General features: G+C 37.3%; 1 protein-coding gene across 1 annotated transcript in view; it reads right to left on the bottom strand.

Annotated features, from left to right (window-relative positions):
* The window catches only part of LOC150105173 (meiosis inhibitor protein 1-like), a 335,005-nt gene that overhangs the window by 77,678 nt on the left and 232,300 nt on the right, over window positions 1-25,027 (bottom strand). The window contains exons 11-12 of the mRNA XM_090395130.1: window positions 19,001-19,137; window positions 5,847-6,092 (exon numbers count right to left, since the gene is read on the bottom strand). Of these exons, the coding sequence (XP_090251256.1) occupies window positions 5,847-6,092; window positions 19,001-19,137 (383 nt within the window). The remainder of the gene's footprint in view (window positions 1-5,846; window positions 6,093-19,000; window positions 19,138-25,027) is intronic.

Consider the following 25,027-nt stretch of genomic DNA (forward strand, 5'->3'; position numbering starts at 1 on the left):
CCAGTCTATTCAAGTTCTCTTGCTCTTGCAAAGTTATAGCATCTGCTCCTTACCTCATAATTCTTCCTAACTTTGTATCATCCACACACAACTGTATATCACCTTTCCCAATATTTTTAATATAAGGATTAAAGAACAACATCCCCAAAACAGACTCTTGGGGCATACCACCAATAACTCCTCTTCTAGTTCTGGGATACTACTCCTCTGCATGATTTGCTGATACCTGGACTACCAATCTCCAATCCAGTATACTAATCTACTATCCAATCCCAACTGTTTCAATTTAATTATCAGCTTGTTATGTGGCAAACTATCAAAGGCCTTTGCTAAATCTAAATATACCACTGCATAGGCATTTTCTTTATGCAGTGTATTTATCACCCCGTTATAATAAATAAGAAGATTGTTAAAACCGGATCTTTCTTTAGCAAACTCATGCTGCCCCAAATGCTGCTTTTTTTTCAATCAATTCTAAATCTTTGTCCTCACCAACCTCTCTAACACTTGAAACACAACTCCAGACACACACAGATTGGCCTATAATTTGAATTAAAAAAATTATTTTTATATATAATTTTTTGTATTTTTTATTATTTTTTACCAGGTATACTTATTCAGGCCTCCAACAAGCAGAACAGGGGTTTGACACCAAGTGAAGAAATTCATCTACCACCTAAAGAAAATCACATACATCGATGCCCATGGTAGGATTTCAACCTGCAGCTTGTTGGCTGAAGAGCAGATACCTTAACACTTGACAATCTATTTGAGCAAATTAATGAAAAACAATTATCAAAAACAGTGTTTTAAACAAAATCTAATTTTTGCATCAATATTATCCAGGATGAGTCTTTGGACTCCATGGAGGTGCCTGCATAATAATTGTTGCTGATGGCATAGTCTTGCAATTTATTACATGCACACACACCACTTCTGGAGACAAGTGGCCAGTGTCGAAACAGAGACTTATTAAAAAGTATTACTCTCAGAACTAATTAAATTTTCCAACAAGATCAACTACCAGTCATTGTAAAGTAACATAATTACTGATATTGTATGAATATAGTGTAAATATATGTATATATATTTAAACATAAAAGGCTGCGGATTCGAATCATGCTGTTTGGCATGGATGTTTGTGATTGTCTGTGGAAATACTAGTGGTAGTGGGCGGTAGATGGCATTGGTGTAGATGATGATGTTCGCTGCAGTTCATTGTAGTTGATGGATTGAGTAGTGGAGAAAGAGAGCGCTATAGAGTAGGTGCTCTCCCTCGATGGGTCATTGGCCTCCCTGGAGGGATCATGTAATAATAATAATAATAATAATATATAAAAATATAAATAACGAGATGGGTTGGAATATGTACATATAGATGTAAAAATATAAATTTAATATGAATACTGATACAAAATTGGAAATGTAAATGCTAATCAGTACTTGGAAGCTACATATAATGTATGTATTGCATGCAACGGAGCATGCAGGAATAAATTATCTCCTGGTAGAGTTACTATTAGGAGGAAAATGCAAAACACACACACACACACACCCCTATGTTTTCTTTTATTATTATTATTATTCAGGCCTCCATGGAGTCAAAGACTCATCATGGGAGGTCCTTCCTAAGAACATAAAGTCTGTCAAGATTCACTGAGGGGAGGTCCCCCTTAAGAAACACAAAGTCTATCATACCACATCTTAACCTAATTGACCATTCTCGCTCTCACCACTCCATCAGGCAATGCATTCCATGGTTCAACCGCCCTCCATGCAAAGAAACCACTCCTCACCTTCTTGCTCATGGTTTCCTTTCGTAACTTCCAGGGATGGCTTCTTGTCATCACTCCTTCCCACTGTTCAACCAAGCGAAAGAACTCCCCAGTGTCAACCCTGTAACCACCTCTCAACAGTTTAAAAGTCTCAATCATATCACCTCTCCTTCTTCTATCCACCAAACTCTGCAGTCCACATTCCCTCAGCCGATCCTCATAACTATCCTTGTACAGTCCTGAAACTATCTTTGTCATCCGTCTTTGTATCCTTTCCACAGTTAATTTATCCCCTTCAAATCCTGGGGACCAAATCTGAGAACAATAGTCTAAGTGTGATCTGATAAGAGACTTATACAATGGAATGATAACCCTTTTATCTCTGCAGGTCAAAGTAATTCTCATAATTCAGCAATCCTCTGTGTTACCTTAACCACCTTTGCAATATGTCCCCTAAATTTCAGGTTTCTATCAATCATCAACCACAGATCTCTTGTCCCCCCCTACTTCCTCCAGTATAACTCCTCTCATAGAGAATGCAGCATCCCATCGATGTTTCCCAAACCTCAAGACCTTACATTTTGCTGCATTAAACTGACACCCCCATTCATTTGCCCATCTATCTAGCTTATTCAAATCCCCTTGCAGGGCTACCACAACATCTGCACTATTACTAATAATCCTTCCCAGTTTCGCATCATCCACAAACAACTGAATATCCCCTTGCAATCCACTGACAATGTCATTGATATAAAGGTTAAACAATATAGGTCCTAGTACTGAGCCCTGTGGGACCCCATTTGTAACCCTCTGCCTCCTTGAAACTGCTCCACCATACAACATGAGTGACTGTGAAAGTTTAGGAGATGGTTTTGTTTGGGAGAGTGAATTTAGATTAAGTGTGACTGATCTGCAGAGGGAGATAGATGAGCTGAAAGAGGAGGTGGAATGTCTTGTGAATGAGAGCAGAAGTATGAAAGATAAGACTAGGAGAATGGAAGAGATAAATGCAAGCCGAATCAGAGTAGGGGAGAGAGAGAATTTTGGGAGCGTTAGAAGAGGAGAGAAAGGAAACAGTAGAAGAGAGGGAATGAGTGAGAGGTATGGGAATGTTAGCAGATGAGAGAATGGAAACAGTAGGAGAGATGGAATGAGAGAGGTATGGGAATGCTAGAAGACGAGAGGATGGAATCAGTAGGAGAGACGGAATGAGAGAGAGAGGCATTGGAGTGCTAGAAGAGGAGGGAATGGCAACCGTAGGAGAGAGGGAATGAGAGAGATGCATGGAAGTGCTAGAAGCAGAGAGAATGGAAACAGCAGGAAAGAGAGAGGTATGGGGATGCTAGAAGAGAGAATAGCAGTAGAGGAGAGGGAATGAGAGAGACCTATGGGAATGAAAGAAGAGGAGAGAATGGAAACAATAGGAGAGAGGGAATGGTAAGAGGTATGATGTATGGTGCTCAATGATTTGTGGTGTTCAAGATAAGATGCATGAAGAAGGTTTGCCAAGTGCTAGAAGAGGAGAGAATGGAAACAGTAGGAAAGAGAGAGGTATGGGGATGCTAGAAGAGAGAATAGCAGTAGAGGAGAGGGAATGAGAGAGACCTATGGGAATGAAAGAAGAGGAGAGAATGGAAACAATAGGAGAGAGGGAATGGTAAGAGGCATGATGTATGGTGACTCAATGATTTGTGGTGTTCAAGATAAGATGCGTGAAGAAGGTTTGCCAGGAGGAACAATAGAAAGGGTGGATAAGATGATTGTGATGGTAGGGACAAATGACTTGAGTGGTAATGTAAGTTGGGCAGCGAGAGATATGAGATTTTTGCTTGAGGCTGTACAGAAGAAGACAGAGAGAGGAAAAATAGTGTGTGTATTGCCTAGGCACGATAATGATGAGCTGAGCAGAAGAGCGGTGATATTGAATGGCATAATAGCGAGAATGTGTGACAAGAGGACTGGTATATGTGGATGCTTGGAGTGCGTTTGAGTAAAGAGAGGAATTGTATGCAAGAGACCGCTTACATTTGAATGAGGAACGATGCAGGCATCTGGAGAGATTGCTGTTCTGAATGAGTCAGTGTGTCCCAGGGAGGATGATAGCAGGGGTGGCCTCTTGTGGGAATGAATACTTGGGAGAAGGGAGACGACATCTGGTAACACTGAGCCCAGTGGAGTCTAGAAGGGATAATGTTGGGTATAGAATGGCATTTATATGCTTTATACTAATGCCAGGAGTATCTGGAATAAGAGAGAGGAATTGGTAGTGCAGATAGCATCAGCCTGGCCAAATGTTACTGGGATTACTGAGATGTTGTTGACAGAAGGGGATATAATAATAGGAATAGAAGTCACTGGGTACAGCATTTTTCGTCAGGATGGGAGGGGAAAGAGTGGTGGCAGGGTTACTGCTTATGATAAATGATGACCTATGTCTTCTAAGAGTGGAGGCTTTGGAAGGAAGTGAGACAAATGATTTTGAGAACATATGGTGTGAGGTAGAGGTAGGCAAGACAGGATATTTAGTGGGGTGTTGCTACAGACCCAGGAGCACAGAGGATGGGGACAAGGAGATGTTTAGACAGTTAAGTTTATCAAGTGCAAGAAGAATGATTGTTATGTGAGATTTTAACTACAGCAGTATAAATTGGAGAGAGGAAGATGTATATAGCAATAGGGGAATGGAATTTCTAGGCAACATGTAACAGAGGGAACAAGAGGTTCAAGAGTTTTGGATTTGGTTATAGCATCAGAAAAGTTGATAATAACTGAGATGACATCTCTCCCACCAGTTGGAGAGAGTAACCATATGGTTTTGACTTGGAAAATGAATAGACGTGCAGGAGTATCAAAGAGATGTGAACTTATGTGGAATTATGAAGAAGGTGATTATAATAGTCTTAGATGTCAACTTCGGGAAGTTTCATGGAGGGAGGAATTGGAAGGCCGGGATATCATTAGTACGTGGGAAATTATGAAAGAATATTTGTTAGCAGCAATGGTAAGTTGTATACCATGAGTGAAGAAGAGGACACAATTTGGAGTAAAGTGGATGACAAACAATATTAAACAGGAATTGCATGCGAAAAAGAGGCTATGGAAGAGATATAAGGAGACAGGTGAAGAGAAGATGCATGAAGAATATAAGACACAGGCCAGAAGAGTGTCTAGTGTGGTAAGGAAAGCAAAACTGGAATATGAGAGGAGATTGGCCCTAAGATCCAAAGAAAATCCTAGGGAATTTTTTGGCTATGTGGCCAGTAGGAGGAGAAATGACTGTGAAAGAATGATATTGTGGGATAAAAATGGGAATAGAGTGACTGATGCAGAGGACATAGTGGAATTGTTCGATGAACACTTTATTGGAGTACTTCATCCTGGAGGAGTCAGTTTTAATGCTAGAGGGATAGGGCTGGTTCGAGGTTTAGAGGTACAGGAGGAGAGTGTGTTTCAGATACTGAGTACTCTGGATGTCAGTAAAGCTTTAGGACTGGATGGTATTTTACCACGAGTTTTGAGAGAATGTGCTAGGGAACTGACAGTGCCTTTAATCTGGCTTTTCAATGAAAGTCTGGCTGCGGGAAAGGTGCCCAGGGAATGGAAGGAAGGTAAGATAATGCCATTGCATAAGGATGGTAACAGACTGGAAGTGTCTAATTATAGGCCAGTCTATGTGTCATCAGTAGTTGTTAAGATCTTGGAGAAAGTAGTGAGGGACCGTATACAGCATTGGGCAGATGAGGGGATAATGTTATTTGCGAGAGTCAACATGGATTTGTGAAAGGGCGCTCTTGTTTTAGCAATATGCTAGCCTTTTATAATAAAGTTACAAGAACATTAGATGAGGGAAAGGCATATATATACTGCAATTTTCTTAGACTTAGCGAAGGCATTTGACAGGGTGCCACATGATAAGCTGATATTTAAGTTGCAGCATATGGGTCTGGATGTCAGATTGGTCAACTGGATTCAGGATTGGCTGTCTGATAGGTATCAGAGAGTTGTGTATGGTTATGTATTTTAAGAGATACTTAAAAAATTATACTTACTACAAAAAAAAAAGATACTTACTTTGACTAGACTGTTCTGAAGACAAGTAAAAATAGCCCTGAAATCTTTAACAGGAAAAGGTAAGTCCATTTGATTTCCTTTTTGTGAGTTTGTAGTCATATCAGAACAAATCATCACAATGTTTGGTTCAAAATGTGATTTAATTATCACATGAAGTAATTTCAGTATTTGTATTTGGATACTACTGTCAGTGTTACTGAGGTATTTGATAACTTGTGAAATAGAGAGAATGATTTTTGGATCACACTGAAATGTAATGAACATTAATTAACTTTATTAATTTATTAAAATTCTATAATTTTAAAGACATATTTAGAGTAATTATTACTGTTTTTTTTTCCAATGAAAATTCTGAAAAGATATGCATAATAAATAATTACAATAATATTTTTACAAAGCTTTAATTCAAATACTTAAAGATTTGTTAAGTAGCAACTCAATCTTATTATTACAATCAGATTCCAGATTCATCGGATTCACACTGTGCATATATACTTGCTATTTCCTTACACATTTCTCATAATAGCAGAAACAGCAGTAATCTTAGTGAGATTTGTTTAATTTAAAAAATATGAAAAATTGGGATCTATTACTGCAATAATAATAACAACCAAGAAAACAACTAATGTTCTGTTGCCAGCCTGGTTAGCATATCTGCTCTACAGCGAAAGGGCTGCGGGTTCAAATCCCGCCACAGACATGGATGTTTGTGATTGTCTGTGAAAATACTAGTGGTGTTGGTTGGCGGTAGATGGAGTTGCTGTAGATGATGAAGGTAGTTGCAGTTGGTGGAGACAGAGAGTTGTAAAGTAGGTGCCCTCCCTCGATGAGTCTTTGGACTCCTCGGAGGTGTTATGTAATAAAAAAAATAAATCTTCTTGGTGGCTTTTTTTTTTTTTATGGTTATTGGTTAAAAACATAATATAATAAAAACTGTTAGCAATATAAAGAATGGAAAGCTCATGTCTAATTTTTAAAGCATTGTGATATCATATCATATATTTTTGAAATATTAATAGCAACTTAATAATTGAACAAACTGCAAGGGCATGTATAACATTTAAAAAGAATCAAACATTCAGAGTGAACGTTTAGCATACTGATGTACATGTTTAGTATACACATTTTAGATTGATGCTATATTTAAAAGAGAGAGACAGAAACATAACAAGAGTATAAACAGCTGAACTACATGAGAAAAATCTACATTTTAGATTCCTATATGTATTTCTGAGATAATTATTCATTTTCTAGATTAAACAAATTTTTATTTGGTGTTACTGCTATACCTCTTTATGCACACAACATACGAGGGTGGTGTGAAAAGTTCTCGGCCTAACACTAAAAAAAGGAATTTATAATTTTAAAATTTTTATTTTTCAACATAATCTCCATTAAGACTATTTCATTTATTCCAGCGATGCTCCAGTGCCATTATCCCATTCCTGTAGTAGTTCTCAGTAAGATCTGCAAAATATCCCTCTACAGCTGCAATCACCTCTTGATTCGAAGAAAAAAGGTGACCAGCGAGGAAGAAGTTTAGTTTTGGGAAGAGATAGAAGTCAGAGGGAGCCAAAATCTGGGGAATAGGATGTTCCAATAATTCATAGTGCAGATTCCTTAAATTTTCCCATCCAAAACACCTTTGTGGGCAGGTGCATTGTCCTGATGAAAGATGATTTTGTTCTTCTGCAAACCAGGTCTTTTCTCATGAATTTTTTTGTCTAGTCTGGTTAAAATATCGGAATAATATTCCCCAGTTATTGTTTTGCCCTTTTCAAAATAATTAAAAGCCTTTAGCATCCCAAAACACAGATGCCATGATCTTTCCTGCTGATGGAACTGACTTTGTCTTCTTCGTTGAACAACCGGCTTCTGTCCACTGTTTTAACTGCTGTTTGGATTCTGGTGTGTAACGTGAATCCAAGTCTCATCCATAGTAATAAATCGACACACAAAATCAGTTTTGTTCTTGTTAAAATGCTCCAAGCACTGTTCAGAGATTTTCATGCGAGTGCGTTTTGGATTTGCTGTGAGCAAGAACAGCGCCTGTCTTGCGTAAAGCTTTTTCATTTGCAATTCTTCATACAAAATATATCCTACACGTTCTTTTGAAATGCCTAAAGTCTCAGCAATTTAACGCACTTTGACTCACCAGTCATCTAATATGATACCGTGCACTTATTCAATGATTTCTGGTGTTGTTACATTTTTTATACGTCCTTCACATGGATCATCTTCAAGGCTGGTATGGCCACGTTTAATTGTCAAAAATGACAATTAAACGTGGCCATAATTCATTTCAAGTTCATAAAAACTTTTCTGAACTTGAAATGAATTTCTTTTGGCATTAAACCTTCTTTTACAAAGAATTTTATAACTGCATGATACTCAATTTTATCCATTTCAAGAGATACAGACAACGCTTTTGATTGAGACAACTGTATAAAACAAACTACTTGATAGAATGACTTGCAATCGCATGGATGCTTATGACAGATGTACCAACTTAGAAAAAAAATCATGCTGATAGTATTGCCATCTATGGTTGAGGCCAAGAACTTTTCACACTGCCCTCATATTTATTTATTTTATTTGGGTGCATTCAGGTTCTGCATTTTTAAACTGTCAAAGGTCCTAACACATAACATAGATAACCATATGTAACTGGTCTTAAAAGAAAATGCGATGAGGTAAATAGTGTTAAGTACTATTTCCAGGCTTTCCTGGAGTCAGCAGAGTAATCACCAGATGCCAAACACTCACAGATCACATACAAAGCCAGAGAACTTAACATTCACTTTGGCAATATATTCCGTTCATTCACAATCATTATGCAAAAATCTTTTTGATTTCCTTACGATTTCTCCTTAAAAAATCCACATGGCTCTCTCTCAACAGATTCTATCCCTATCAATCCAGGTTTGTATTATATCTGCAACCAGCTTCTCTAACACCTTCGCCTGACACCTATCCTATAGTTGGATACTAATGATTTGTATTCTTTTTGTGCAATGGCACTATTTTTTTCTCTTTCCATTTTGGTATTGTTCCTGTTGTCACATACACTTGTTAAACTACCAAGTGTCAATGGCATTAATGGCTCATTTGCATATTCCCTTAACATAAGTGGCAATATACCAAAAAATCCTACAGCTCCATTAACATCAATTTTTTATATATTTTTTTTATACTGAACCCATACACAAGAGGCAGCAGAATCTATAGCATACCAGTGCAATGTGTGGCAGGGCAGGCAACAGTTATTTTGTTGTTATGTGCCATCCAGTCATTTTTAACTCTTGGTGATCTTGTGAACAAAGGTTCTCCATTCCATTCAGCCTCATTTACTTTATTTCAGCAACGGTAACTTCAAGTTGGTAAGTTCTTTTATGTTGTCCACTCATTTTTGAAATTATGGATTCTACAACAGTGTTAAAATGACACTTTTTATTATTCTGACGTTTCGATCTTCATATCAAGATCATCATCTGGAGCATACATAAATCATAAATATACAAGACAAGTTGCGTTACATTTCAAACCGTAAGCTAGAGAAACAATGATTTGATCACATGCTATTCATTGGCATCACCTCTAGTGAAAAAAAAACAAAAAAAAAAAACATCAAGCTAGATTTAATTTATGATTACATGAATAAACATTTGCTTACAGATGATTTTCCTTCCAGTCAGGTTTGTTATTTTAGATTTAGGATCCTGGATTTCCTATAGTCCTGTTTATAGTTGTTCTTAGAGAGATTCTAATATATGCCTTTCATATGTGTATGGGATTTTTAGACCATCATTATTGTTTAGATTGGGGTGGTTGATAACGATCTCACAAGCTTCCTTAAATTTGCATTCATACCATGTTTTGGTGTGATGTAGACACAAACACAACATAAACGCAACACAAATGCATACAGTTCACAATTGAGATTAAAAAACATAACACACTGCCGTTTCTAGATACACTTGTCACATGTCTTCCCTCGGGCAATCTTTCCTTCACTGTTTACCGGAAATCGACACATACTGGCCAATATACACACACATAAACTCCTACCACCACCCAACACAAAAACTAGGTGTCATCAATACCCTAAAAAACAGGGCTCTGAAGATCTGCTCCAATGAACAGGCACTGAAAAACGAATTTAAAGTGATCGGCAATACTTTTCAAAAAAAAAATGGATATGGCCAAAACACTATTAACAAAATTCTCTACAAGACCTCAATAAAAAACAAAGACAAACCAGACTATAGTAAAACTATAACCATTCCCTACATTAAAGGGACATCAGACAAAATAAACAGAGTACTACAAAAATACAACCTCAAAGCCACCTTTAAATCTCCTGCAAAATTAAAAAGCTTACTCAACTCATCCAAAGACCCACTCCCTCCACTGGCCCACCCTGGAGTATATCGTATTTACTGCACCTGCAACATACCATACATAGGAGAAACAGGATGCACAATTCTGATCAGACAAAAAGAACATAAATGACACATCAAATATAATAATTATGGTGAAGCTGGCCTTTCTGATCACGCCCTGAACACCTTACATAGAATTGACTGGAAAAGCACTAGTTGCCTGCATCACACCAAAACATGGTATGAACACAAATTTAAGGAAGCGTGTGAGATCGTTATCAACTACCCCAATCTAAACAATAATGATGGTCTAAAAATCCCATACATATGGAAGGCATACATATATTCGTCCCACGAATCCTTCCTCTCTAAGAACAACTACAAACAGGACTGTAGAAAATCCAGGATCTTAAATCTAAAATAACAACTTTAATAATAAAAAAATAGGACATCACTGTTAAAGAAAAAATCTATAAGAAAGAATGTTTATTCATGTTGTAATTTATAATTTTTTTTTTTAAATCAAAAATAACAATTGTAATAATAGAAATAGGACATCACTGACTGGAAGGAAAATCATCTGTAAGCAAGAATGTTTATTCATGTAATCATAAATTAAATCTAGCTTGATGTAATTTTTTTTTTTTTTTCACTAGAGGTCATGCCAATGAGTAGTATGTGATCAAATCATTGTTTCTCTAGCTTACGGTTTGAAATGTAACGCAGCTTGGCTTGTACATTTATGTATGCTCCAGATGATGATTTTGATATGAAGATTGAAACGTCGGGATAATAAAAAGAGTTATTTTAACACAGTTGTAGAATCCATAATTTCAAAAATGAATGCTGATCGCCGTGTAACACTAAAAGAAAGGATTATGTTGTCCATCTAACGCTTTTGTGGTCTTCTCATTTCCTCAATCTTCCCCAATCTGCCTTTTCCAATGATCCATCTGTTTGCATAATATGTCCAAAGTACATTAACCTCTGTTTAGTAATCATTGCCTTCAAGGAGCATTCTGTCTTTATACTCTCTAAAATCTTCTTGGTCATTCTTGCAGTCCATGGGATTGTTGTCTCTTCCATACCAAAAATTCAAATGAATCAATTCACTTTCTGTCTTTCTTCTTAATAATCTAGCTTTCACATCCATATATCACTACAGGAAATATTATTGACTTACATAGAATTGTAAGTCATAATTTTTGTCAGGTTTAACATAGCTTTTTTTCCCCCATGACTATCCTTTTAATTTCATCTTCACATTTACCATCATTTATGATTCTGGACTCCAGTAAAATATAACTTTCAATGACCTCTATTTTATCATCCCCTCTATTATATATTCATTTAAATTGCCAGAGGCATCACTTTTGTTTTGTTGATGTTTAAATTAAGCCCGGCTTTTTTATTTTCCTCCACTTAATAAACAGAATCAACAGCTCCAGATCTTCCTAAGTTTCTGCTATGAGGGTTGTATTATCTGCATATCTTAAATTATTTATTTTTCTGTAACCAATTTTAATTTCAGCTGAATCTTTGTCTAAGTTAGCCATTTTCATAATACATTCACTATAAATATTAAAAAGATAGGGTGACATTATACAACCCTGCCACATTCCTTTTTCCACTGTCTGCTTCTCTAAAGACTGTTTTTATTGAACGTTTTTGGTTGTCATACAGGTCTCTTATCAATAGAATTAGATGCTTAGGTATTCCCACTGATCTCATTACAATCTGCAGTCTGTTTGTGATCCATGCAATCAAAAGCTTTCTTATAATCAATAAAACAGAAGAATACTTCCTTCTGAAATTCTCTTGTTCTTTCCATAATCCATATCATGTTTGTCATTTGGTTCTCTAGCTCCTCTAATTCTCCTAAAGCCTATCTTTTCTTGTGTTATTTCTCTATTCACATATGGCTCCAGCCTTTGTTGGATCATTTTTCATATGCATGAAGGAAAATTAAAGTGATGGTTCTATAATTCTCACAATCTCTGGGATCTGATTTTTTGAAACTGGGATGAATACTGATATTTTCCAATCTCTAGGCCAGTATATTTTCTTCCAAACTGGTTGACAAATTTCAGTCCATATATTTTTTTTATGTTGATAAATATGGTCTCTGGGGATAATTCAAAATGTATTCAATATTACTATCTTTTTCAAAATGTATTCAATATTACTATCTTTCTTGGGCACATCCTCTACATACTCATTCCATCTTTTTTTCATCAAACATTTACCCAAATTACTTTTTACAACTCCTAATCTAGAGATAACTTCCCCAAAACTACATTTATCTTTCTAAACAGATCTCTTGTTCTATCAGTAATACTGTTTTCTTCAATTTCCTTGCACCTTTTGTTTAGATGTTTTTCCTTATCTTTCCCAGCCTATCTCTGGAAATCTGCACTCAGTTATCTAACCTATTCTTTGTTTCTCTGAAGTTTCATTACTTTTCTTTCCTCTGCTATTTGAATAGCTTCTTCTGACAGCTATTTACAACCTTTCTTTCTTGTCTTTACTCAGAGTCTTCTTTGCTGCTTCTAATACTGTACATTTTGTTTCTTCCCACAGTTCTAATTCTCTTCCTGTTCTCTCCAAACTTTTTAATTTCTTTCTGACTTCTACTTTAAATGCTTCATTTATGTGATATAAATCTAATCTGATCCTTTTGTTTCTTCTTAGTCCTTAATTTCAATTTAACTTCAGCTATCAATAATTCGTGATCTGTCCCACAGTCTGCACCAGGTAGCTTTTTTTACTGCTTGGATAGCAGTAAAGCAAAAAAAAAAAAAAATGGTTCTTCTGAGATTAACTCTGCCATAAGTTGAACTTCCAGAAGGCTTTGATCGACCTTCTGTTGGCAACAATATATCTGATTTCTGTATTCACCATTAGGTTAAGTCCATGTGTACGATCTTATTTTATGTTGTTAAACGCAAGTGTTTACAATAAAGCAACTATTCTCGATACAAAACTCCAACATCCTTTCTCCTGTTTCATTCTTCAGTCCTAAACCAAATTTTCCAGATGCCTCATTCTTCTTTTAGTCCCACTTTTGCATTCAAGTCACCTAATATCAAGAGAAAATCTCTCTTATCAATACGTATACTACTTGTTGCAATCTACTGTATTCTTTGACCACATCTTCACTTGAATCTGTAGTGTGTGTATACATCTCTATGAGCATAACATTCACTAGATGTGCCTTTATTCTAATTAGATTATGATTATTCTGTGAGACACCAGGTTGTAACTCAAAATGTATTTTCTGTATTCTCTTCTAACTATGAATGCTACTCCATTTCTTCGGGGGTTTCCATTGTCCAGAGTAATACATCATGAAATCATCGGTATCAAATTGATCCATTCCTGTCCATCTCAGTTCACTGATTCCTAAAATTTTAATTCCAGTTCTTCTCATTCCTTTCTTTACCAGTTCCAGTTTTTTCCTTGATACATGCTTCTTACGTTCCTATGTTATGTAAATCAGTAAAGTGGAGTTGTCTTCTTCTAAGATTAACTATCATAAGTTGAACTTCCAGAAGGTTTTGATCCAGATTCATCATTTTTGTTAACTTCACTGGAAGTTCCTCTCTGCTCTTCTCCAGTACCCATTTTGATGTCTACCAACCTGGGTGTCCCATCTTCCAGCACTATACCACAATAACTTAAGTCTCTGTTCATAAGATTCACTATATACAGAAGTGGTTTGCCATTGCCTTCTTCTGTATTTGTTTAGCTTACTAAGTAAGGCAAATACCTGGGAGCGAAGGCAGACTCCCACTGCAAGAGATGAAGAAAAGCAAAATAAGAAAGATTCTGCCCTAGCTCTTGAATACTCTAATAGCAGTGGGGGGGGGGTGAAGGAGCAAGAAAAAAAGAGAAGAAAGAATAGGGACCAGTCTACAGATAATATAACAGATGTATATTACAGGAGCGATGACAAGGGGGTGATGAGTGGTTTCTTTGCATGGAGGGTGGTTGAACCATGGAATGCATTGCCTGATAGAATGGTGAGAGCAAGAATGGTCAATGAGTTCAAGGAGTGGTATGATAGACTTTATGTTTTATAGGACTGACCTCCCACAATGAGTTTTTTGACTCCATGGAGGCCTGAATAATAATAATAATAATTTATGGTCCAGCATCAGGTGCCTAGTGTTCATCACTATCATACTCACTAAAGTGAGCCCTTGAGGGACAACAGTTATTAACACTGTATATGTATAACTATTACTGTTATATGTATATACTGTATAACTATTACTGTTATTATTAAAGCCAGACCTCCATGGAATCAAAAGACTCATCATAGGAGGTATACACTATCACACACCAAGTTGTTCAAACCATGCTTTAACCTCATTCAATGTGTCTGCATTCACAACACTCTCAGGCAATGCATTCCATTCACCAATCACTCTCTATGCAGAGAGTGGTTGGTGAGTGGAATGTTATATGTCCCACTCCTATTCTTTGAAAAATTTCTTACACATTAACCCAGTAATAACCTCTTACCAACTTAAATGTTTCAATTATATCTCTCTCTCTCCTCTCCTACTATTTGCAAATTGTATTCCCTTAATGTCTGGCTCCTATCTTCCAACTCCACATTCTAAAGACCACCAGTTATCACCTTAGTCAATCCTTGAGGGAACATTTTCTAATATATATCCTCATCACTATGAAAACCAGGAAATGAAATTTGTGCAAGACAGTATATAATCCATGTGCATGATAAGCTTGATAAGCTTAATCAAGACTTTATACAATGGAACCATAACCTCTTTATTTCTCCATTTCAAAGTCTACTGCATATTGATGTGATGACTTTACAACTTGTGCAATGTGACTGCTGAACTTCAAGTTATTTCCCACCACCACTTCCAGATCTCTCATCTCCTTTAAAATATTCCCACCCAGTGTATATTTTGCATCCCATTGTTGTTTATCAAATTTCAGAACAATACACTTTGCAACACTGAACTGATAGTTCCACTCACTTGGCAACTAATACAATCTATTAAAGTCTTCCTCTAAGATGTAACATCTGCTTGCCTGTTCATTATTCTCCGCAATTTTGCATCATCTTAGAACAGGTAAATATCTCCATTTAAACTCATCCCAATATCATTAATATACAAGGTGAACAACGATGGTCTCAAAACAAACTCCTGCAGCACATCTCTAGTGATTTACTTCTTTCAGACTACCACACACATATACAACTACTTGATACCCATCTGATAGCCAGTCACTTATCCAACTCACTAGTCTGTCATTCGGTCCTATTCGTTTTAATTCCGTTACCAACTTGTTGTGTGGCAATCTATCAAAAACCTTTGAAAAAAATCTAAATATAACCACTGTATGTGCATATCTTCTGTCCAAGGCATTTGTCACCTTGTTACAGAACACAAGCAAAATAAAGAATTCTCTTTAACAAGCCCATGAAAATCATACAGAATAGTGCTGTTATCAACCCATTTATGTATCTTAGCTCTCACTAACCTCTCCAATACCTAAATCTAAACTTCAGATTTGCTTATAATTCATAGCCAAAATTTTACCACCAACTTTGTGAAGTGTAAAAATTTTATCTTCTTTTCACTTCCTTCGGCCCTGTGCTGTTGCAAGACTCTTATTAAAGAGGTATGCCAAAGCTTACACCAACTCTCTGGAACATTCCCTTAAGAATATGGGATATGTCATCAAGTCCAATTGCCTTATTAACATCAAGCTTACTTAATTCCTCAAACTAGTGCTCATTGACAAGTAAGCCATTCTCTCCCATTTCCCCTATACTTGAGCTTCTTGTGATTTCAGAATGATAAATTGTTCACTGTATATCTCAACTTAGTCCTCTGCAGCAGTTTCCCCATCTACAATCATCATCCGTTAACATCATCTCACCATAATAATTCTTAATTCTACTTGCTAGATATTGGGGAAACTCTCTAGAATTTTTCTTGGCCTGATTTGCCAATTTCTACTCATATTGTACTTCTCCCATTCTTACCACCTTGATCACATTCCTGGCCATTGATAAAGAAGAATCCTATTGACAGTTTTCTTGAAGAGTTGGAGAACACTTTATGAGAAAAGTTGTTCCAGAGGACTTCAGCAGTACAAAATGCAAGCAAGAAAGGTGACTAGCATTGAAAGACCACAGATTATGACAAAAATTAGCTAAGCAGATTAAAGTAAATCCAAGAGAGTTTTTTTCATTATGTAGCAAGTAAGAGGAAAAATGACTAAAGAAGAATGACTTTAAGCAATGCTGATGGTAGAAAGGTAACAGAGGAGAAAAAAACAAAACAAAAAGTTGAGTTGCTGAGTGATTACTTTGCAAAGGTATCATCCAAGTATAGATTTTGCAATTGTGACAGAGACTCATGTCAAAATTCAGGTAGGTGAACAGCAGGTGCTCAGAATATTGAAAAATATCAATATAAATACAGCAGTGGGACTGGATAGCATGTAAGCCTGTGTAATATGTGAATGTGCAAGAAAACCGGCATGCTTGATGAAGTTTATTATTATTATTATTCAGGCTTCCATGGAGTTAAGAGACTCATCGTGGAAGGTCCTTCCTAGGAAACACAAAGTCTAATCGTACCACTCCTTGAACACATTGACTGTTCTTGCTCTCACCACTCTATCAGGCAATGCATTCCATGGTTCAACCACCCTCCATGCAAAGAAAGCACCCCTCACCCTCTTGCTTACAGCTTCCTTTCGTAACTTCTAGGGAGGACCCCCTTGTCATCACTCCTTCCCGCTGTTCAACCAAGCGAAAGAACTCCCCAGTGTCAACCCCATAACCACCTCTGCATTCCACGGTTCAACCACCCTCCATGCAAAGAAAGCACCCCTCACCCTCTTGCTTACAGCTTCCTTTCATAACTTCCAGGGAGGGCCCCCCTTGTCATCACTCCTTCCCGCTGTTCAACCAAGCGAAAGAACTCCCCAGTGTCAACCCTGTAACCACCTCTCAACAGTTTAAAAGTCTCAATCATATCACCTCTCCTTCTTCTATCCACCAAACTCTGCAGTCCACACTCCCTCAGCCGATCCTCATAACTAACATCGTACAGTCCTGAAACCATTTTTGTTATACGCCTCTGTACCCTCTCCACAGTTAATTTATCACCTTCAAATCCTGGGGACCAAATTTGAGAACAGTAGTCTAAGTGCGGTCTGATCAGAGTCTTATACAACAGAATGATAACTCTTATCTCTGCAGGTCAGCGTCCTTCTCAGTATTACAGCAATCATCTGGGTTACCTTCACCAAGTTCCCTGAATTTTGGTTTTCTATCAATCATCACCCTCCCCAGATCTCATCTCCCCTCCTTCCTCCATTACAGCTCCTGCAATGGAATATGCTGCCTCCCATCGACATATCCCAAACTTCAAGACTTTACATTTAGCTGAATTAAAACGATATCTCCAATCATTTGCCGTCTGTCTAGTTTATGCAAATCCTCTTGCAGAGCAGCCACATCTGCAGTATTACGAATAACCCTTCCCAGCTTAACATCATCTGCAAACAATCGAATATCCCCTTGCAATCCATTGATATAAGGTTAGCATAATCCCCCTAATATTGTCTAGTAAAAAAGAGAAGCTTCATGTACAAAATTTCAGAAGTAGTATATTGCTTTAAAAGCATATATAAATTACTTTGAGTTAACCCTGGTGAGTAAGTGGGGGAGCCATGTACTTTAGATGGAAGAATTGTATGCATCAATGACACTTTGTCATAGTGCAGGAAATTGATTTGAACTTCAATTTGTAAGGCTGTTGCCATTTCTGTCAAACTTCTTCCTGAAAGCACTGGAGATTGGTTCTGTAAGATTGCTTCTATAATCAGTAGTTGATTATAGTTGCTTTCTTTTTCTTAGTCAACTCAATATAGTTTCTCCAAATGCTTGTTCTAACATTTCACACATTCCATTAAAAATATTGGCTTTGATAAGCAATGGGATGCAAAGTATACACTTCATAGGGAAACTTTAAAGGAGGTAGAAGAAATGAGAGATCCAGGAGTAGTGGTGGTGGTGATGGAGACAAGTACCTGAAATTCAAGGAACACATTGTATGAGTTGTGAAGACATCACATTGGATAATGGCAATGATGCAGAGGACCATGACATGCAGTTATAAAGAGGTTATGATATCATTGTATAAGGCCATGATCAGGCCTCATATAGATTACTGTGCACAGATCCAGTCACCGGTTTTCATGGTGACAAGGATATTTGGAATGTGAATCCAAAGTACAGATTGAGAGAATGTAGATTCTCTTAATCTGTAGATCTCTGAAGTACAGATTGAGAGAATGTAGATTGCAAAGCCTTGTGAATAGGAGAAAGAGTAGAAGATATGATTCAGACATATAAGCTAGTCAGGGATTGTTATCAAGTTGACATGGAAGAGATTTTTCATAGAATGAGAGAGGAGGGGAAAATCAAGAGGCCATCACTGGAAACTGTAAAAAGAGGGTGTGAGTGAGCAGAGGAGTATTGCCTGCGTGTATTATGAATGTAGACACAATGAATCATCATTGGATGTTAATAATAATAATAATAAAGCCGTGTTGCTTCTACAACACGGCTGGTATTTTTGATTAGCTTGTGTGTGCATCTACGTAAAAACAGAAGAGAGAAAAAATCTTTATCTTTAAAAACAATTAAGAATCTGAAACTACATATTAATTCAAAGTATCATAATAAACTATTAAAATGAATCATAGACTTACCTTAATATTATTGCACATTCCATATTCTGCTAAAATAGCAACCACAGCAATTGCTTCTGATAGTAAACTGAATTTTTCATTTAAATAATTCTGAAGATTTTGAAGCAGTCCAGCATTCTGAATAATTATGTGCCAAGCTGAATGAAATTAAAATAATATATCTATATATCACAAGTTATATGTGCATGTGTGTGTGTGAGAGAGAGATTTGCAGTATGATTACTACTACTATTAAGAAATGGCCCTAAAATCAATTCTTATCAATTAAAAAATACTGAGCTAAACATAAACAACTATTATCACATCAACCTACTATGGAGTCAGTGGACTCATCTGGGAGGTTAACCAAACCAACAGCATATTTACCATCCTCCTCTTAGTCCAACTCTCCATGGCTGAGGACTTGTTACTCAATGTATAAGTATTCTCCATTTGTCTCTATCTTCTTCCATTCTAAGTGCATCGATCAACCTTAGTCCAGTAAGCAGGGCTACTGAATTCACTTAATATCTTGATAAGGTGTCTCAGATTTGAGATCCAAGCTCTGGTACCTCCCTTCATGAATCCAACTTATTCTAAGAAGATATGAGTCTTCAAGTGATTATTGATTCCTTTTTTGATAATGTAGAGCATGATTTTTTTTTTGATCACTAGAAGGCTGTAATTGTGTAGTGTTGGTAAGGAGCTCCGAAAAAGATAAGTGTATTTTGAGTAATAATCAGCAATATTTCTTGAATTTTAGTTTTGTACTATTTATTTTTGAGAACGAAGTGTGTCTATGTGATTTATTAAATTGTTAGATTTATTATGTATTAAACAGAACACAATGGTGGTACTCACAAGATCAACCATGTGGCTGTCGACTGGTATGATTAGGTGAGTGAAAATCAAGCTGCATTAATGAAATAGACTTTTCAAAATTGCTTTGATGTCGTGAGTGCAATATGAATGCATAGTGGAGTGTAAGGATGTGTTTGTGGAGAGAGAATGGTCAGGAGACGAAGGAAGGTATGCATTTGTAGGAAGTGTAATACATTATTAGACCACAAGGCAATAAATGTGAAGCAGATTGAAAAGATAAAATATGGCATGAATGAAAGAAACAGAAAGGAAACGAAATTTAGGGAAACTGATGGACTGAAAGAATGCAAGAATGCAGAAATGAAAGTTAGCAAAAGCAAGAATGCAGAAGAGAGACAAAGTACAAATGTTGAACAAAAGAGTAATATGACTAATGCAAAGAATGAAGAGTTGGCTGCAATGAGGAGAGATAGCTCAGTTTCGCAGAATGGTACATAGGATAAAGTGTGAGCGGGAGCAAATGCCAAAATGTCTGGCAGTGGATCATCTGATAACAGAAAGAAAGAAATGTGAGATAAGAAAAATGAGGGCATAACCAAGAGTAAAAGAAAAATCAAGGAGTAAGTGTTGTGCAGAGAGATTCACTCATAAAAGGCATGATCAATGAGAGTTTGACAAAATCATGCTTAACTTAGGTGGCGCTAGTGTCCTTGGTAAATGTGGCGGTTGAGTTTAGCTAGTCTAGAAAACGTGTTTTTAAAGTTAAATATAGAGTGGCTTTTTGTCACAAATTATGCTGCAATTGTGCATCGGTTAGAAACAAGTGTCCTTCAGTGGTATTATTGTTTAGAACTGTGTTGTATATATTGTGTTTTCACTGCCGTTTGTTTCACTATAACAACGTGTAAAGATGGCGTCCAACAAGAAACGTACGTCAGCGGCGCGCAGGACTTCTACTACTACACGAAAGGCTGGCTCAGCGTTAGATTTTTCGCAATGGATGCGGTGCGGAAACTGCTACATGTATGCACCGAAAAATGTGAAGGATCTGTGGTCGGTCTGGCAAAATGAGAAGAAAGAAAATGTCGACGTATGTGAGAAGTGTCGGGATAGGCTGGAGCGTTTAGGAATGGAAGCAGACATCGGGACCGTAGCGGAAGAACTTCGGCGGGAGTTTATGAAAATGAAAAATGACCTTCATCTTCTTCATGAGGAAGTGGAAGTGATCGGTAGGGAGATTCTGGAAGTTAAAGCTGAGTTTAATGTGTTAAACAGAGAAATTAGGACTATAGAGATTACTTTAGCTGAAGTAACTAGAACAGGATTACATATGGGTGAGTCTTTGAATGATTCAGTAATAAATAGTATGGGAGTGATTGGGAGTCAACATAATAAAACCACAAGTGGCCTAGAAGAAATGAGATGTAGTGAGAGTGGGGGGGTAAGTAATAGAGAGTTGAGTAATGAAGCTGGGAGAGTCATGCTGAATAGTGTAGAGAATGAGTCCATGAGTGTGAACTTGAATGAAGTTAAGAGTGGTAAAATATATGGTGATTCTATGATTAAGGGTATGGAGAGTGGTATGCATGAGGAGTGCTGGGCTGATGGGACAATAGAAAGAGTGGCTTTAGCGATAAAGAGAGGGCATGAAACAGACAAGATGATAGTTATGGTGGGTACGAATGACCTGAGAGGTAGTATAAATCGGGTAGGAAAAGATTTAAGAACATTATTAGATATTGTGAAGAGGAAAAGTGTCAATGGGAGAATAGTGTGCGTGCTGCCTCGTTTTGACAATTACGAGTTAAGTAGACGAGCAATGATAATGAATGATATGATTGCAAGAATGTGCAGAAAAAGAGGTCTGGAGTTTGTTGATGTTTGGAGTGTGTTTGAAGGAAAAAGGCAGTTGTATGCTAGAGATGGACTGCATCTTAACATGGAAGGACATAAGCGATTGAAGGAGTTATTGTTTTCTGAACAGGTTGAAGTTATTGGGCAGGGAAACTAATATTGAAAAGGTTGAGTGTAAGAGAGAGAAACTTTAGCACTGATTGTGTATTTATTGATCCTTATAGGCAGAATAAATTGCAGAAGAGAGGGGATAAAAATCGGCATAGGACTACGGTAGTTAGTGACTTATATATCAGTTCTAAAGCCGGTACAAGATCTAGAGGGAATCTGCAATTTTTGTATACCAATGCTAGAAGCATTCGAAATAAGAGAGAAGAATTTTTGGCATTAGTCAGTGAAATCTCAAAAAAATTGTAGGCATTGGTGAAACTTGGCTGTCAGCAGAAGATGTGGTCACTGGAATTGAATGTGAAGGGTACAGTATTTTCAGGGAGGATAGAGAAGATAGAACAGGAGGAGGAGTACTGTTGATGATAGCTGATGTGTTGCAGCCAAAGAAAGTAGTATATAATGATGATAGACATGTGAATGAGAGTTCATTTGAGGCAGTCTGGTGCGAAATAGTGACCAACGCAACCAAATATACAGTTGGATGCTGCTATAGGCCAGGGAGTACGGGGGAAGATATTGAATTCATGCATCAGCAACTTAGTGCAATGAGTGAAGGCTTAGTGATTATTATGGGGGATTTTAATTATGGTGATATCAATTGGAAGGAGGAAATATCACGTAGCAAAAAGGAAATGGAGTTCATACATCTTCTACGAGATAATTACTTGAAACAGCACGTAACTGAAGGGACACGTGGTGTGAGAGTGTTGGACCTGGTTATTGGTTCAGAGGTTATATGCATAAGTAAGGTGTCCTCGTTACCTCCAGTTGGTGAAAGCGATCATGTGGTATTGACTTGGGAGGTTGCAAAATCTGTGGATTTTTCTATTAAGAAGGGGTATGTAGGGAACTACAGGTTAGGCAATTATAACAAGCTTCGGAGTGAGCTTGCAGCCATCCCATGGCAAAACATATTGCAAGGGAAAGATGTTAGCAGTGCTTGGGATAAAATCAGCGGGTATCTGAGGAAAGCAATATCAGATTGTGTCCCTATGGTCAGGAGGTCAAACAAGGCAGGCATTAGATGGATGAGCAGTAGTATCAAGCTTGATCTGCAAAAAAAGAAAATGTTATGGAGAATTTACAAGGAGAAGGGCGATCAGGACACCCATGAGCAGTACAAGGCTCAAGCTAGGAAGGTTACCAGCATAGTAAGAAAAGCTAAATCAGATTATGAGAAGACCTTAGCCAAAGAGATCAAGGGTAATCCCAAAGAGTTCTTCCGCTATGTGGCAAGTAAGAGGAAGAATGACTTCGGAAGGATAACCTTAGTGGGTGCTGATGGTATTGAGGTGACAAAATCAGATGTAATAGTCGAGTTACTGAGTGATCACTTCTCAAAAGTCTATGACCCAAGTGAGGATATCTCTATACCTATAGCAATACCTAATGTGAGAATTGAAGCTAAAGAATCAGAGGTATTAAATATATTGCAAAACTTAAATGCAAAGACTGGAGTAGGCTTAGATGGAATATCAGCTCGGGTGTTGCGTGAATGTGCAAATGAATTGTCAACCCCTCTTACCTGGATATTTAATTTAAGTTTGAACTCTGGTATGGTCCCTAGGGAGTGGAAGTTAGGCAAAGTGGTTCCTTTGCATAAGGGTGGCTCTAAAACTGCGGTATTGAATTACAGACCAACCACCATCTCAGGAGTAGTGGTAAAAGTATTGGAAAAGTTGGTTAAAGACAAAATTCAAGAATGGGTGGATCAGGATATGATACTCTATAGAGGCCAACATGGTTTTGTTAAAGGTAGATCCTGCGTTAGCAATCTATTAACTATTCATAATAGAATAACATCCAAGTTGGACAAAGGAACTGGCTACACAGTAGTACTTCTGGATTTTGCTAAGGCTTTTGACAGGATACCCCATAGAACACTGTTACGCAAATTGGAGCAGATGGGAATGGATATTAAATTGGTGATATGGATAGGAGAATGGCTCAGGGAGAGATACCATAAGGTGGTGTATGGAGGAGCCGAGTCCAGAATGAGGCAGGTGACCAGTGGTGTACCTCAGGGCTCTGTGCTTGGGCCAATGTTGTTTAATTTGTATATAAATGATATAGGAAACGGCTTAAAGGGAGATATTCAGTTGTTTGCTGATGATGCAAAGTTGTGTAGTGCAATAAAAAATCAAGCTGATGTTGAAATTTTGCAGGAGGATTTAAATAAGCTGGTAAAATGGGCAAAAGAAAATGGATGTCAGTTCAATGTGGAAAAGTGTAAAGTCATGCATTTTGGGATTAAAAGATTACCAGCTGTGTACTACATCGATGGAAAGGTACTCCAAGAGATTGATGAGGCTAGGGACTTAGGGGTATTGGTAGATAGGGAGATGAAGTTCAGAGGACACATTGCTAAGGTGTCCAAGATTGCACATAGGATTACTTGGTTGTTGAGGAACACACTGACATCCAGAGATAAAGAGGTTATTATTCCCCTTTATAAAGCATTGATACTTCCACATTTGGATTACTGTGCTCAGGTCTGGTCACCTGGATTCCTTGGAGATCAGGAGGCTGTGGAGAGGGTTCAGAGAAGAGTGACCAAGTTGGTGAGTGATATAAAAAATACTCCCTACATTGATAGATTGAGAGCTTGTGGATTGCAGAGATTGGTTGATAGGCGAAGAAGAGGGGATATGATAGAAACATTCAAATTACTAAAAGGTTTTTATAGGATTGATGCAGGGGAAATGTTTCAGCTGTGTGATAGTGATGGAAGAACAAGAGGTCATCTCTGGAAATTAAAGAAGAGTGTGGTTAACAAAGGTGTCAGAACAAGGTTTTTTGCCTGGAGGGTGGTGAATGAGTGGAATTCATTGCCTGACTTAGTTGTGAGCTCTTCGTCTGTAAATGAATTCAAGAAGAGATATGACAGATATTGTTTTGCTAGTTTGGGTCTCCCGTGATGAGTCTACTGACTCCATGGAGATACCCGTAATAATAATAATAATAATAATAATAATAATAATAATAAAAAATAATAATAATAATAATAACTTGTGTGAAAATTAATGATGTTAGTGAGGCTATTAGAACACAAAAGGGGTAGGGTGAAAGAACTGATTGTAGTGGCTGGAATGAATGATAAAAGGAGAAAAGTATGACATGAGAGAGGATATGAAATAACTACTGGAATAAGCAAAAGAAAAGAGTAAGAGAGTTAAGATATTTAGTCTGTTGCTGCAGTAT

The sequence above is a fragment of the Typopeltis vanoorti genome, chromosome 7 (genome assembly GCF_054136105.1).
Source record: "Typopeltis vanoorti isolate ZY-2024b chromosome 7, IOZ_Tvanoo_1.0, whole genome shotgun sequence".
In the NCBI taxonomy this organism is placed as follows: Eukaryota; Metazoa; Arthropoda; class Arachnida; order Uropygi; family Thelyphonidae; genus Typopeltis; species Typopeltis vanoorti.